The 15,636-nt window shown below is 46.5% G+C and overlaps 1 protein-coding gene across 1 annotated transcript; it reads right to left on the reverse strand.

Moving 5' to 3' along the window:
• Nucleotides 1-1,553: 1,553 nt before the first annotated feature.
• On the reverse strand, nucleotides 1,554-2,435 carry TSSK6 (testis-specific serine kinase 6). Its single transcript, XM_009995257.1, has one exon. The coding sequence runs from the start codon at nucleotides 2,424-2,426 to the stop codon at nucleotides 1,554-1,556; it is 873 nt and encodes a 290-aa protein (XP_009993559.1). The 5' UTR covers nucleotides 2,427-2,435.
• Nucleotides 2,436-15,636: the final 13,201 nt, after the last annotated feature.

A 15,636-nucleotide genomic window follows, 5' to 3' on the forward strand; every position in this document is an offset into this window, starting at 1 on the left:
GGTTAGAAGGTGAGTAGAAAAAGGAAAGTTGAGCCTTGCTGAAAATCTTTTTGCATTGAAATCTGCCTCCTTACTTCTCACATCCTTATGACTTCTCCCCTTCTTTTCCATCCCCATAATTAGATTTTTAGTGGCCTGATCCTCCCAAGTCTGTTTCCCAGACGTGGGTGGCTCCAAGACACTCTTCCTATCCCTTACTCTGTCTGCCTTAGACTGTACTGTTGCTATGAATTTCTATCTTGAAGCTGCAAGGAGAACAAAATCTTAATTCTGGGGAAGGCAATATTCAGTGTCCTGCATGCTGCAAAGCCGTGGGCTGGTGCTGCTGCCACAGCTTGTTGTACTTAAACTGCTGCTTTTTATAGACCCAAAATGTTTGCTTTACCAAAGATGTTTCCTTCTTTTCCAGCAGAACTGTGTGCATTGGTTTGCTCATGTAAGAAGCCCGCGGCTGCAGGAGCAGCCATCACTGCTGCCCTGTGTTATATCTCTTGTGACACGAGGGCTGGTGGGCCAGCCAGATGGAAACCTTCTTTTGATTTCAATTTCAGTGGAAGCTGGATCTGAGATTGTTTGAAGGGGATTGGAAGTGTCTCATGAAAGCACATTTCAAATACCAGACCCTAGCTTTTATTAACCGTTTGAAAATGGGACTTGCCAGTAGAGATCTGTAGTAGTTTTTAGGGGTGGCACTCAGAGTAATTAATTAATAATTCTCTACGTTGAAGCTGGACATCTTAGCAAAGCAGTTCTCCTTTGTATCTTTCCCCTTTCAGATGCCTCCATGAAAGTGGCATTTCTTTCTCATCAAATACCCTTTTGGCAGAGATTTCAGATGCCTGTAAGAATCAATGCCTGAAAGACACAGTCAAACATAAGGTGTGGATCTCAAACCCACACCAAATTTGTGGCTCAGTAATGTTGTCCAGTTGCCTGCAAAGATTGTGCTGTGAGTTTGAGCTGTGAGTATCACTGTGAGAGCTAAACAATGGTATACAAAAAATATGGCATATTCCCTGCAGTGGCGATTTGAAGGACCACTACTTCTCCCTCCCACCAGCTCAAATACAGTTTGGTGATGAGCAAGGCTGAGGACAAGCCAAAGGTGAGCATGAGAGCAGCTTGCCTGCTGCAGCCTGGGGCAGCACCCTGTGTGTGAAGGGACAAAGGGGAAGCTGTATGGAAATTTCAGTGTTTGTCACATGAACTAGGGAGCAGGTAATATTAAGGATTGTGCTGCTGCATGTTGCACCTTGCCAAACTGCTCTGGTCACTTTGGCTCTGTGACAGTGCCCTAACCTGTCCCCTCTGTGGTCAGAGTGATGGCATCAGTCCCACGCTTTGCTCTTACCACTAGCTCAGCATGGTCACTGTGTCTTGAAACCCAGCCCGCAGCTGGCTCATGTGTCTCCTTTGTGGAGGGATCTGACCACCTTCTGAGAGCACACGGCCTTGCCATGCTTGAAGTTCAATCAGCTCCACGTGCGGGCATCACAGGGCACAAAATGATCAATAAACCACAGAAATGCTTTACCACTGCAGCACTGATCATATTACTGCTCTCCCGGGTTCTCTGAGGATGGATTTCCCACACAGATGTCCTCCTTCAGCCACCTGTGCTTGGCCACCTGCCCCACAGTGGGCCGGGCAGCCGGGCTGAACTGGAGCAGCTGGGCGATGAGGGCTCGACAGGCCTCTGGCAGTGGGGGCAGCCCCTGTGGGTACATCACCCCTTTCTTCTGCTGCTGGGGCATGCGGCGGATGTGAGTGTCATCAAAGGGCATGTAGCCGGTCACCATCATGTAGAGCATCACCCCCAGGCTCCACATGTCTGACTTCTTGGCGTCATAGGGGATGCCCATCAGCAGCTCTGGGGAGGCATAGGCAGGTGACCCACAGAATGTGGTGCTCAGGTCTGAACATTTGGTGGCTTCCTTGCTAAAGCCGAAGTCACTGAGTTTGGCCCGGCGGCCATCAGCGGTGAGCAGCACATTCTCACACTTGAGGTCCCGGTGCACCAGGTCCCGGTCGTGCAGGTAGCGCAGGGCCCCCACGATCTGCATAAAGATGTCCCGGGCCTTGGGGCTGCAGGGCAGCTTCCCCAGGTGCTGCAGGAGCTGCAGCAGGTCGGTGGCTGCTGCCTCCATCACGATGCAGACCTTCCCATCGCAGCCTTCAATGAGCTCGAAGACGCGGACGATGTTGGGGTGGCGGATCTTGCGCACGATGGAGAGCTCCCGGGGCAGGAACTTGTACAAGAAGTCTGGGGACGCTCGTCGCCGGTCCATCACCTTGATGGCCAAGGGACCCTTGTATTTCTTGGAGGTGGCTGCTTTCACCTTAGAGAAGGTGCCCTCTCCTAAGGTGTGACCCAGCTTGTAGCCCAGCTCACAAAGTAGCTTCTCTCCTCCATCGGTTTTTGACATGGTGTGTGATCCTGACAGGCCTTCATCAAAGCTGGTGTTTTACTCCAGAATTTTAAAATTTAATATATGGTGTGTGGCAGCTATTGACCTTCACTCTCTCCCACAGCTGCCCCTGTGGGTTCTAGGGCCCACCCTGGCATTGTGATGGGGTGGAGAGTTCTATGGCAACACCTTTGCAGATGGTCAGAGTGTCTGATGGGCCCCCTCCACTCACTGGTGTCCCCGGCACGCCCATGTGGGGCAAGAACTCTTGTGGTGGATATTGTAGTTTTAACTTTTTTTTCCCCTCTTCACTTGACTTTTCAAAATGGGGCTCTTTGAGTGACGTGAGTTTAAACATCTGCTTTTTCTTTTTTTATATTAGAACTACACAGAGGAGTGCAAAGGAGTAATTTCTACTGTCCCTAACTACAAATCACCTTGATTGGCTGTAAATACTCAGCCTTTTTTATTGCAGTGGTGAAGAGGCCTATTTTTCTAGGTAGGCTTTCTGACTTTATGTGGTTGGGGAACTCTCAACACATCTTTCAGAAGAAACAGTTTCTGCAATTTGGGATTGTTCTCTGTTTTTATGAGAATTGTATTTTGAAGGCTATGGAGAAGAAGTGAGGCCAGAGATCATTGGAGAGCTTCTGTAATTTAGATTTTAAATGTTTTCAGTCTGTTTTAGTTGCCATAAGTCGACAGTCAAACTAAGCACAGTGCAGGAGCAGACAGCAGCTGGGCTGGGTGGCAACATCCACACCAGAGTGAAGTGTCCCTCCCATTGCCCTCTGCATCTCAGGCCATTCCTGGTTCCTTCCTCCATGCACTGAGTTCTGGTTTGTGCTGGGTTTTTTTTTTAAGCTGTTCAAGAATTCTGTCTTCCCTATGAAGCCCACATTTCCTTTCCAGCTCTACAAAGGAGCCTAGGGCCACAAAATGTCCATTTTCCTAAATACTAACCTAAATGCTGTTTTAAACTGTTTTAATATATGTTTCATTCTGGAGATTGGTTCTGTAGAAGAGTAAGACTGAAGAAAATCTTTCTTGTGAGTACATCTTGTTAGTGTTTTGAAGTCACTTGAAGAAATTAAATTACTTAAGAACTGCTAACATAGGTCTGTGTCTGCTGTGGTGGTTCTTTGCCCTGACTCCTAAGGGCAAGTAATCATCACATCAAGTTTTATCTGCTGTGGAAGTTGCAGGTCAAAAACAAGAAGTCCTGGAGGACTTCACCCTATGGAAGGGACCTGTGCTGGAGCAGTTAATGAAGAACTGCAGTCCATGGGAATGATGGAGAAGTTCATGGAGGACTGTCTCCATGGGAGAGACCTTAAGCAGGGGGAAAGAGCAGTATAGACATGGGATGAGCTGATCCTAACCCCCATCCCTCTGCACTGCTGGAAGAGGAGGTAGAGAAACTGGGAGTGAGGCTGAGCCAGGGAAGAAAGAGGGGGTAGGGAAAGGTGTTTTAAGATTTAGTTTTATTTCTCATTATCCTACTCTGATTTGATTGGTGACAAAATAAATTGTGGGTTTTTTTCCCCCAAGTCAAGTCTATTTTGTCTGTGACCACAGCTGGTGAGTGATCCCTCCCTGTCCTTGTCCCACCCCATGAGCTTCTAATTATATTTTCTCCTCCCCATCCCACCTGTAGGGAGTGAGCAAGCAGCTGTGTGGTGCTTGGTTGCCAGTTGGGCCTAAGTCATGACTCCCAGGAGTTTATAAACTGCTGCTACTTCCTACACAAGCCAATCCCACCCAGCAATCAGCAGGCTAGATGAAGAAAGCCATCTTCCTGGATACATACAATTTCCTGGCACTTCTGCTTAGCCTGTGAGTCATAACCACAGCAGCTTCACAGAGGTTTAAGGCAGACTTTTCATAGGAGCTGGGAAATTTGAGGTGGCTAAACATAACTGAACCAATGTAGGCATATTTACAGGGGAAAATGTTTGGACCAGGCGTCCCTTTTCTGCTTACTATCAAAGCACCTCTGGAAAATGCCATCGTTGAGATGATGAGGAGTAATGCTGTGGAGTCCTGCATTGCTGCTAACTCCCCATCTGCTGGAGCGAGCTTGTAGCTTTTGAGAGGTTTTCAGTATGCCCCATCCATGGAGGTTTTTAAGGCCAGGTTGGATGAGGTTTTGTGCAACCTGGTCTAGTGGTAGGGTTCCTTGCTTATGGCGAGGAGGTTGGAACTTAATGATCTTTAGGTTTAGGGTCCCTTCCAACCTTATTGATTCTTTGATTCTGTGCTTGGCTGAGGTGGACAGAATCAGACTCTGAAGTGATTTGGTAGGTCCTTGTCTAAGCCCAGAAAAAGCTCTGTGCAGTTAGATGCTGCATTAGATGAAGGGCCTGAGCAGAGACTTAAGGAGACAGGCAATAAAGCCCTGGTGAAAAATGGGATGTAGCAGCTGTTGTATCAAATGCTCCCTTTCCTGCAGGCTCTGAGCACCATCATGCTCTTGGTCTATAGCTCCTAGCATAGCCTGGGACTGCTGCAAAAAGCTCCTAAGGCAGGCAGCAAGAGGCAGGAAGGAGAGGTTTTTGGGCTGGCAGGACACTTGTTAGGCAGAGGAGGAGGAAAGATACCTTAGCTCAGCTTTTTTGCTGTGCTTAGATCACAGAGAAGCATCTTTTTGCCTTGTTAGTTGCTCGCTCAACATTTATTGGTATAAAAAGACAACAAAAAATCCCTTTTGCTTTCAGTTTCCCACCTCAAATACTGGTGCTACCTGTGGTGTAAATATTTAGGTCACACCAATATATTTTATAAGGTGCTCTGTACTAACCCATAAAAGGATGCTGAGCGTCTGAGCTTTCTGGTACATTTTTCACATCAAAGCTGTGTTTGTAGAACTGACATGTTTCATTGCTCTCGTAAACCAGTGCAATTAGAAATCAGGCAGCAATTACTCATTTGTTCAATGTGGTATGTGAGCAGGAGAAGTGGGTCTGGAGCTTATTGTCAGGGTTTTCATTATGGGGATGTTTTCCTAGTCTTGGGAGTGTGTGCAGTACAGTGACATAGTAGGGGGTTTCCCAGGGGTAACTCCCCTTGCTGAGGTGCTACCACAGCTGAGGTGGACCTCTTTCTTTCTGTGTCATCCCATAGATATTTTATTTTTTTTCACTAACGATTTAGGTCTTCTGTTGCAGGAAAGTCTTGGATGTGCTGGAGTTGGTAGCTGGGAAATCACCAGTCTGCTATCTGAACACCAGGGCTAATCAGACATGTCTGTGCTGTGCTTTTTTGGGTGGCTGCCTTCTTGCTTGTCCTCAGCCAGGCAGAACTGTATCAGTGGGTTTACTGGACTGAGATATTAGCTGTCAGGTAGTAGAGCAAACAACAAAGCTAACAGGAGGGCCACTAGAACAAGGATGCTTTGGAAACTTCCCTCTGTCCCCCATCATCCAGTCGTCTCCCAAATCCCCTGAAGTCCTGTGACCTGCTCCATGGGGGCAGGAGGGACAGACCCACCACATGGGCTCGGAGTGCTGTTCACTGATCTGATGATCATCTGTTTCACAGCAGGGGGGTTGGAACTACATGATCTTTAAGGTCCCTTCCAACCCAAAACATTCTGTGTTTCTGTTTTATGACAAAATGACACCTCCAGGGCAGGGATTTCTCATGTGAGTGAAACATTTATCCATGTATCCATTTACAAGTACTATTTTTTTTTCTCAGAATTATTTCACAAATTAATCTTGAGATCCCCTGTACCATATTTATTATTAGCCACCCTTTCTACTTATATTTGTTAAAATACATTCCGTTGAAAAAGAGGTAGGTTTGAGTAGTAATATTGGCTTATCAAACAAGGGAAAAATACAGAGTATTAAAGAGAACGTGGGTCCTGCTGGAACAAGCATACTGAAATACAACTCCTGTTAATGTGGATGGTCCAGAAGCCAAAACAGACCATAGTTTTACACCTGATGTCATGAGGCTGTCAGTTACAATGTGTAGAATGACCTCCGTACTTGCCCAGAGCCCTCAAGATTTCTTTATAAGCAGTTCTATTTCCATACAAGCAGAGGTATTTCACCCAGGGGTTGTAACTTTTAAGACTGGTCAAGTAAGTCCTACATGCCCCACTTTTTTTTTTTTTTGGCCAGTCGTTATTGCTTAGCACCCTGTGAGTGTGGGAATGGACAAACAGCTGCACAAAAAGTAAAAATAACTATTATTAACATTTTTGCTTGACTACTTCAGTGCAAAGGCTGACAGTCCTTCCTAACAGATGCTGAGTTTACCAGCATGTTCTTTTCTCACAATAGGTAAAGAAAGCTCTTGAAACAAAAGCATTCCATGTTTTATTTTGTACCCAAGCCAAAGAGAAGCTTGAGGCTGGCATGTCTTACGTGCCAGAAACATTTCATGCAAATGACAATTTAAATTGTGTGAGGAGTGTAAAACAGGCTTGCAGGCCACCAGAGGGAATGAATATAAGGCAATAAGCCACGTCACCACCTCTTGGGCAGCTTCTGAGTTCCTCAGTAAGTGCCAAAGGAGATGAAGGACTGAAAGGGCTAATTGGCTGGTCTGCAAACATGATTTTGCAGCTGGTATCACCAGGCGACACCTGCCAAAAAATCTCAAACCTGAAGGCAATAAGCTGGAGTGGAGTGGGAGACAAAAGGGACTTAAGTAGGCTCTTGCAGGCTGGTTGCTTATGAGGTCTCACCTCGCAGCTCTGCCATTTGAAGGTTTTGCCCTTTCTTTGGAAAGAGGGAGGAAAAAGAGTGAGATCTTACGCCTCTATCCTTGTGGTGAGTGAGAAGTCATGCCTGGCTTGTCAGAGCTAAGGAAACAGGGTGTACAGGGAGGGAAGCTTCTCCTTTCAGTGGTGGAATGCCTGCTGAGGGAGCAGGCATGGCTAGGAGCAGAGTGGGACTCAGCCCCTGGAGCTCACCACATCCCATTCCAGGCTGGAGGTCCTGATCTCCCTGTGTCCTTGTTCAGATGGCTCCTTCCCACCACCTCCCTTCCGAGAGCTGGGAAGCTTTTTCTTCCTTGGCCAGCCCTGCAGACACTTGGCTCAGCCTTCAAGTGGCTAATTCCTGCACACTTACCAGGGAGATCCTCCAAAGCTCCTTGTGAGCCAAAGAGAAGGGCTGTGCAGTGTTGACAGGCTGCCGTGCTGTTAAGTTTGTTCTTCCTGCCCCTCCTTGAGGCCAGGAAAAGAGCCTGGCAAGCTTGCTGAGATATACCCCTCAGCAGCTGGTAAGAAAGGCAAGGGTAGGGGCTTGGTGGCGTGTGTCTTCTCTGACCAGGGATCATTCCTCTGCTCTTGCTGTGTTAGCATCAAGCAATCTCTTTTTGTAGCTGAAGATATGTGCCTGCCACGGCTATTGACTCACTTTGCTGTCCTTATGTGCCCACTGCCTCTGTCCCTTGGCAGAGGTGGCTACAGCTGGCTGACAAGCAGGAGGCAGAGGGCTTCAGGTGGGACTGTAAGAAGGTGGAAGATTTCAAAAGCCATGGTGTGTGCCTCTTGGAATTCAGTGGGTATGAGGGTCAAGGGGGGAAATGAGAAGCTTTTCTTACCATGTCAAGCTATGGCCAGATATAATTAAGTTAGATTTACACACATTGATTTACTAACCTGCCTGTGGTGAGCCTCATTGCAGAGCATTATGCATTCAGAAACAGATTTAGTTGTCTGGCACCTTCTCTAATTAAAAGCAGCCAATTAAGGACTGCAGAATTTGGCCTGTAATTAGGATATGACAGCCTAAGGTACACAGAGTTGGAAAGTGAAGAGTAAAGTGTTACAGCTATGGAGCAGGTGTTTAAATGGGAGTTGTCAGAGCCTGGTTTCATGAGTTGCTCTGAAGTCACCCATTAAAACACTTGCTGCAGTTGCTCAGATAACCAGTCAGATGCTTTTCCCATAGGTCTGGTTGGCCCTAGTCCTGTACACAAGTCTGGCAGGGTTTAGACATAAAAAACCCAAAAAGCTTCAGAGCTGTCAAGATCAATGAAAAAGTTTAGGCTGAGACTTGGGAGATTAGTAAAGATGAACTCTAAGTACAAGAAGGAGCTCATCTTGCACCAGATAGTTTGTGTGGGCATGTGTGTATCAAAGAGGGAAGCAGCTACAAGGACTATCCTGAAAGTCTGTTTGCTGGAGCCTACTCCATCCATTATCTAACTGGACAGGGTTCTGTGGGATTTGAAGAGAGTGCCTGAGAAGCCAAGCAAGAAACTATCTGTGGACCTGAGGAAAACAGCCAAAGCAAACTCGGGGTCATCTCATGTAGAGATAAAAGGACAGTTAATTTGGGCAAGCAGTGAATATGGATCTGCTCACACAAGCAGCAGAATTCATTGCACTGCATGTGCTGCTTTGCTTTCAAAAAAATTGACCTTTTTGCTGCTTTCCTGCCTGTGTGTTTCCCCAGCAGGGAAACCAATCCATGGAAAGCAGAACCCAGGTGCTCCCCTTCATTTACCGAGGGTCACTGCAGAGCCCGGGCAGGCTAGGTCTGGGCTGGAAAAAGGGGCCTGCCTGTGTCCTGCTACTCAGGCTGCTCCAAGCTGCCGAGTATATATAATATCACAGTGCCCTCTTGGGGGCAGGTGCTCCTCAAAAATAAGGCATTTATGATTCGCGTGTTGCAGATCTCATTGCTCGCTGCAGTATTATTTATTCTAGGAGCTCGTGCTGTCTTGCGAAATCACAGACTTTCTTCTAAGAAAGAGTTCAGAATTTTCACTTTGGATTTTCATTTTATTATTATTATTTCAATACAAATCATTTTCCTGCTCCTGACCTGTGCTTGAAATCTGAAATAACAGAAGCAGGGAACTCCAGAGTGAAGATGAAGATGGCAGTGTGCCCTCAGAAATGAAACCTGTCTTGTTTAGACACTTTGAGATGACTCAGCCCCAGCAAGAAACATTTTTTTAATTTTTTTTTTTAATGTTTTTAACAATACATTTAATTACCTGGTGTTTGCATTCCTTCACAGCATGCTTGAGTCCCAGTGCCCCTGCTGGAAGACCTGTTGCAAAGCCCTGGTGTCTCCTGCAAAGGAGTGTGAGGAATGACTGAAGTGCTAAATAAGAACATAGGTGAGTGGGAATTCTCTGCTGGGGTTGGAGAGGGGGCATTGTGACCTGTCTCTCCTCTAGCTTTTGCAGCATTGCCTTTGGTTAAATGGTAAAAAGAAATAAAAAGTGAACAGAAGTTGCAACTTCCAGTGAATATTTGGGATGATTCTATGGAACTGTATCACAGCCAGTATGGCTTTTGGTGCCCTACTGTTGCAATTAATGCTCTCAGTGTAGGCTACTTGGACCTTGTGTTTTGCCTGTTTTTCAGTAGCTGTGCTGGTTCACTAAAACAGGCAAACAAACTGAAACTTTGGTTCTGGTATAGGCCAGTCATTTCCCTGATTCCTTGTGTTTAAACAATTATGCAAGAACCTCTATTTTAAGGAAGGTATGAAATTACAAGTCTGAAATTTGTGACTGTTGTTCTGGCATGGATACCTATGAGACTGCATGTGTGGGTTTGGGTTTTGTTGAAGGGTGTGTTTTTAACAAATTCAGCTAAAAGCCTATCTGTGGTAACAATTCAGTTGAAAAGGATGTGCCACCTGGCAGATGAGTCCATGCCCCTAAAAGCTGGTTTCTCTGAAAAGCCAGCATCTAAGATTGATTATGAGGGCTTCCATGTATGTTTTTCTTGCTTAAGGCACCCCTTTTGTTAGACTGCAAGCAGGGTGAAAATCCCTGTATCTCTGAGTGCACTGTGCTTTGTTCACTGGAGCCTTTTTCCTTGCAAAGACAATTCCTGTCCTGTCTGACTCTCTGTTTTGCTTTCTAAGCTCCCACAAGGTTGGACCCAGCATCTCCTCTGTGCTGTTCTTGGTTGTCCTCAGCCAGTGTAAAGACTGCTTTTGTTTCGCTATTAAGGGGCTATGTCTTAGGAGCCAAGTTGTTCAGTTGCTACTTACTGGATCCTGCTCTCAGTTTGTTGTGACTTGGGCAAGATTTCACTGCATGGCCTGAGCTGGCTTATGCCAGACAAGACTAAAGCTGAGTATTTTAGGAAAGTATCCATATTTTAGGAAAGTAACTTCTCTGCAGACAAGGGAAAACCCTACTATTTGAGAAGCTGTGATAGTCTGACAGGGCAGGGCCTTGAACTCTGGAGGAACAATAACTTCTGCTCAGAATGTGGCTTAAATCTGCTCAGTGTTGGCCAGCCTGTGGGCCTTGAGAGGGTGTGGTTAGGAGAGCCTGTTGGATGTCCTGCTGACAGTGGTTCCAGGAACAGAGACCAGGGCAAGCATGAAGAGGATCTTGTCCTGCACAACTGGTCCTGGCCACTGCCACAGCACTGGGACAGCAAACCAGGGCAGCAGCTGCTGCAGGGGGGTGTCTGGCACAAAATATTTGCAGGCTCTATCTTACAGCTTCCAGAGAAAAATGGTGGGGTTTTTTTGGTGGGGTTTTCGTTTTCTTTTGGTTTTTTGTTGGTTTTTTTTTTTGAGAAGAGAGTGGCTGTAAAGTCCATTTTGCTGTCCCGTCAAGCCTGTATCAGCGGATTGTAACAGTAGCAGGGTAAGCAGGAGTGCAAGGGTGGCATCTCTTAGGGACTGCTGTAATTCAGTGGTAGTGGCAGTGGTATGAATCGGGCACAGTCAGTCTGTCAAGATAGTAAATGTTTTATTCCTCATATTTGGGTGTCAGGCAGGTGTGACTGAGAGGCACTGGTGTAATCATTATAGATGGCAATGTCTCCTGCATGCTCTTCCTTCTCTCGGTCACTCCAGTGTCCTAAAGGAGGAGTAGTAAGGCAGGGTTTCATCAGTAGCTGTGAAATGCAGAAATAAGTAACTTCAAGTGATACAACTTCACTCAATTTCTATCTGCTTGTCCTGGCCATAACTTATATTTACATGGTGCCATGGGAAACTAGAATTTTTAACTGTTAGAATTTAAATGAATGCAGGGTCCTGGAGGCTATATCTGTTACCAAAGATAACATTTCCAGTGTAGTTTGTTTTGTAGCACCTCCAGAAGAGCAGCTGATTGGAGTGATTTATTTTCATTCCTAGGGAAAAAAGTAGCCTTAGAGCCTTTGTGAGCTTTAGAGGAAGAGCAACCATGGCACTGGGCAGGCAGTACCTGCCATCACAGAAACAACTGATAGGGACTTGCTCATCTAGGAGTCACAAGGAGAAGACAAGGGATCATGGGCACAAGTTGCTCCTGGGGAGATTGCTATTGGACACAAGAGGTAAATCTTTCACCATGAGGACAGTCAAACACTGGAACAGTATCCAAAGGAAAGTGGTAGATTCTCCCACATTGGACAGTTTCAAGTCTCAACTTGACAGGGTGCTGAGCCATCTTACATAAACTATAGTATTACCTAGAAAGGTTGGACCAGATGATCTTTGAGGTCCCTTCCAACCTGGCATTCTCAGATCATATCACATCCAGATAGGCCTTTGCTACAGGATGCAGACATGAAAGAGTCTGTAGGGTCTCTGACCTTTGTGGAAACACTAGCAACAGTCCTGGTCCAGTTTAAGGAATTGATCTAAGAAACTGGTCGTCTTAGTCACTGTGTAAGGCTTAGTTGACTGAGGAGATTGTGGGGATATGCAGAGGCATGGGAATGGAGGGATGAGAAGAGCCTGGGACTTGGAAGGAGTAGTATGTGGGGTGACTTACACCCTTGGCGTGAAGGGAGATGGGTTCCCAGGCCATCTGCAGGGCAGGACCCCCTGCATTTTGCCCCAGTAAGCGTGAAGTGAATCATTACTCTTTGCACCATGTCTGGCCCATGGGTCATGATTGTAGTGATCAAACGCTTCTCCATCTTACAGGGCTGAGACTGGCATTTGTGTCCAGGCCCCAAGCTGAGGGAGGCAACAGTTTTAATGACCTTTGTGACTCTTTCTCCATCCAGACTGGAACGTGGATCACCCCATGCTTATCTAGTCATGCTGGTCACTGTGACATGGGAGAGCCAAGAAGGGTCTAGATTTCAACTACTCACCAGCTATAGACTCAATAAGCCTCAAACTTCACCCTGCAGTAAGCAAATGGGCATTTGGCAGAGTGGTGAAAAAGGTTCAAGAGATGGACCCACATGATGTTTTTGAGATGTATGTAGAGCATGGAAATTTTCTGAAAACATGGACTACATTCTTAGAGGATCAGACTTAGGCACAGGAATATGTCCAGGCCACATCTCTCTGATGTCTCTGTTCCACCATAATCAAACACATAACCTGTTTCTCCCTCTGTCTACCCAGGTATGACAGTATGGCTCTTTTCTTCAGTAGTCCATTTCTTTCTGGATCAAAACAGAAATGGTGGTGGCAAGAGGAAGCAGCAAGGCCTAAAATAAGCCTCTATCAAAATGACCCTCATGTCTCTCTACAGTGTCTTTTATCCTGTTCACACCCAAGGCCAGATACAGGCATGTGCCAAGACAGGCTGGTTGGTCACAAAGGATCTGTGACAGTTGCAGTCCAGAGATGTTTCAGATGCTGGCCATTTACCAGTTCTTTGAGAGGCTTCCCATGTACATTGTGTAACAGCAATGACAGAATTAGACCATTGCAGTCCGATGACTTGCCTGTGTGATGTACATGTATGAAGTTGGTCTGACATCATATGATAAAGCCCTAGAGGGCCAGTGACTTAAGCAGACACCACCAGTGACTTAAGACTTTCCCATCCAACCTGGCCTTGAACACTTTCAGGGGTGGTGCATCCACAGCCTCACTGGGCAACCTGTGCCAGTGTCTCACCACCCTCACAGGAAATAATTTCTTCCTAATGTCTAACCCAAGTCTCCTGTCTTCCAGTTTAAAACCATTACCCCTCATCCTATCCCTCCATGCCTTTGTTTTGTCCCTCCCAAGCTTTCCTGTAGTTCCTTCAGATACTGGAAGGCTGCTATAAGGTCTCCCTGGACCTTTCTCTTCTCCAGGCTCAACAACCTCAGCTCTCTCAGCCTGTCTCCATAGGAGAGGTTCTCCAGCCCTCTTATCTTTCTCGCCCTCCTCCGGTCTTGTTCCAACAATTCCATGTTCTTCTTATGTTGGGTGTTGCCTCTTGCCTCTGATTTCACTTTGCTCTCCATGGGCAGATGTCTGTTTTCTTACTGCAGTCAGTGCTGTGATTCCCCATCACTGCCCAAGGCCCTCGAGAGCAGGGTTCCTCTACATAGTTAGCAAGGAGCAGCTTTCCAGTGGAGGGCATCCCCACTGCTGCAGGATGGGCCAAGGGTGGATTCATTCCCTGCAACAGCAGAGGGGAATGTGAGCTGAGCTGAGGAGGCTGCCAAGGCAGGGCAGGGGCTGTGAAAGGAGGAAGTGAGTGTTGGGAAGGGATGGTCCTGACCGTGTTTCGGGCTGGGAGCCTGAGTGGGGGGTTATCATTTATCATCAGGCTTTACAAGCCTGCTCTAAAATCTTCCTTTGGGGAATCAGACCGACTTGGTAATTCACAGGTTTTGGCCTGTATAGGGTTTATTTTTCTACCAAACTCTTGTAGGAAAGGGAAATCTAGGGCAGGTAGGTAGCTTTAGCATGTATCAACCTCCTTAACTGAAAACACATTCTGTTTATCTCCTGTTCCACATCTCTGCAGCTTCTCCAGTGACCTCTCTGACAGATCCCCAAGAAGCAAAATAAACACTGGGTTTGGTCTGCAGAACAGCTACTTGCAAAATCAATGGTGGGTTGTTTTTCTTCCCCTCCTTTGCCGAAGCCAGAAATAGGTCAAGCAGCAAAACAGCATTTCTGAGGCAGCTGTAAGTGACTGGTGTTCATTCATAGGTGTGTTTCAGAGGTGGCCTCTTTCTGGGGTTAGTGCTCCCCTCCTACCTAAAATCCCCACAGCTTCCTTCGGCTAGAAGAAGGAGGAAGTTAATTGTTTGCAGCAGAGAAATGAAACCACTTAGGCTTTCTTGAACAAAGAGGGTAGGCTTTTCAGTAGAAAATATACCTAGTACATCCTCCTGTGGTACACCCAGCTTGGCTTTTTCATGTCTGACATCTGTGCTTGGGAGCCTCAGCACTTTGCTAAGACCCTCTGCTGTTAGCCTTGTACCTTGCCTGTGGTTAGGCTGCCTTAGGCAGAAACCTTTCCTAATGGAAGTGAATGAGAGTGTCTCGCATTGTCTGAAGCTATTTGGCATCACATACACAGTTGCCAGGTCTGTTTTAAGTCACACAAAAGCTAATTTGGTCACAGCAAGATAGCAATATTCACAGTATTTTTAGGTCCCACTCTTCTGGTTCAGTAAGGTTGTCCCACTTAATTTCCCTTGGAAAATCCCAGCCCTGGTGATTGGCTTTATTTTCTCCAGATATTTCAGATCTTTGCTTGTCTCGTTTGAATGTTTGGCGGCATTTGCAGTGACAGAGGCTGTAACAAACTGCTGTTAACAAACTGCCACAAGGGCTTTCATGAGCAGTCGCTGCTTTGGAAGAAGTAGGGATGTTTGTTTTCTCATGTACCATATGTCCCCCCAGGTGTGAAATCAACCCTTCAGAGCACAGAGTTGGGGCGCAAGGGTGACAGCCCACAGTATGTTCAGTATTGCTCTAACTTGTCAGGGCAGCAGAGGAATGGTAATTAGACACACAAGAGTGTTCTACTTCCCATCTATATGGTGATTTTTTCAAACTAAACTGACTTGCTTAAAGGCTGACCTCTTGGAGCTGAAACTTGGGATATACTGGGCAGCTGCCACTGACGTGCATGGGCTGAGAACTGCTGAAATGCTCCTCTCTCCACTTCCTGCGCGTGGTCAAATCAAGTAGCAGAAGTAATTTGTGGGCTTTCTTCAGCCAAGGTCATAGGAAAGAATTTTTAAAAAGCAAACAAAACATCAGCCTGTTTTGGAAAATGCAAATGAGAAACCTGCTTTATCGCAGCATCTAAATGGGAGCTGCTCCCAGAGGAAAGCAAAGAAGCCAGAGATGGGAAACAACCTTCTAGAGCTTTCACCCTGGTGACACATGGCTCTGTGTCACCAGAACTATTCACCAGTGTGGCCACTGCAACAAGCCCAGCAGAGTCCTTTCCTTGCCAGCTTCCTCACCAGTTCTTTGAAGAGGTTAGAACATCCCCATGCAGGTAACACCCATCGCACACAAGTTTGTTTGCTGTCTTTCTACCTAAAGGTCTCTTTCCACATCTCCTGTGTTGGCTGCTGCACAGCCTCTTTCCC

The sequence above is a fragment of the Chaetura pelagica genome, unplaced genomic scaffold, assembly GCF_000747805.2.
Source record: "Chaetura pelagica isolate M959 unplaced genomic scaffold, ChaPel_1.0 scaffold33, whole genome shotgun sequence".
Taxonomy (NCBI): domain Eukaryota; kingdom Metazoa; phylum Chordata; class Aves; order Apodiformes; family Apodidae; genus Chaetura; species Chaetura pelagica.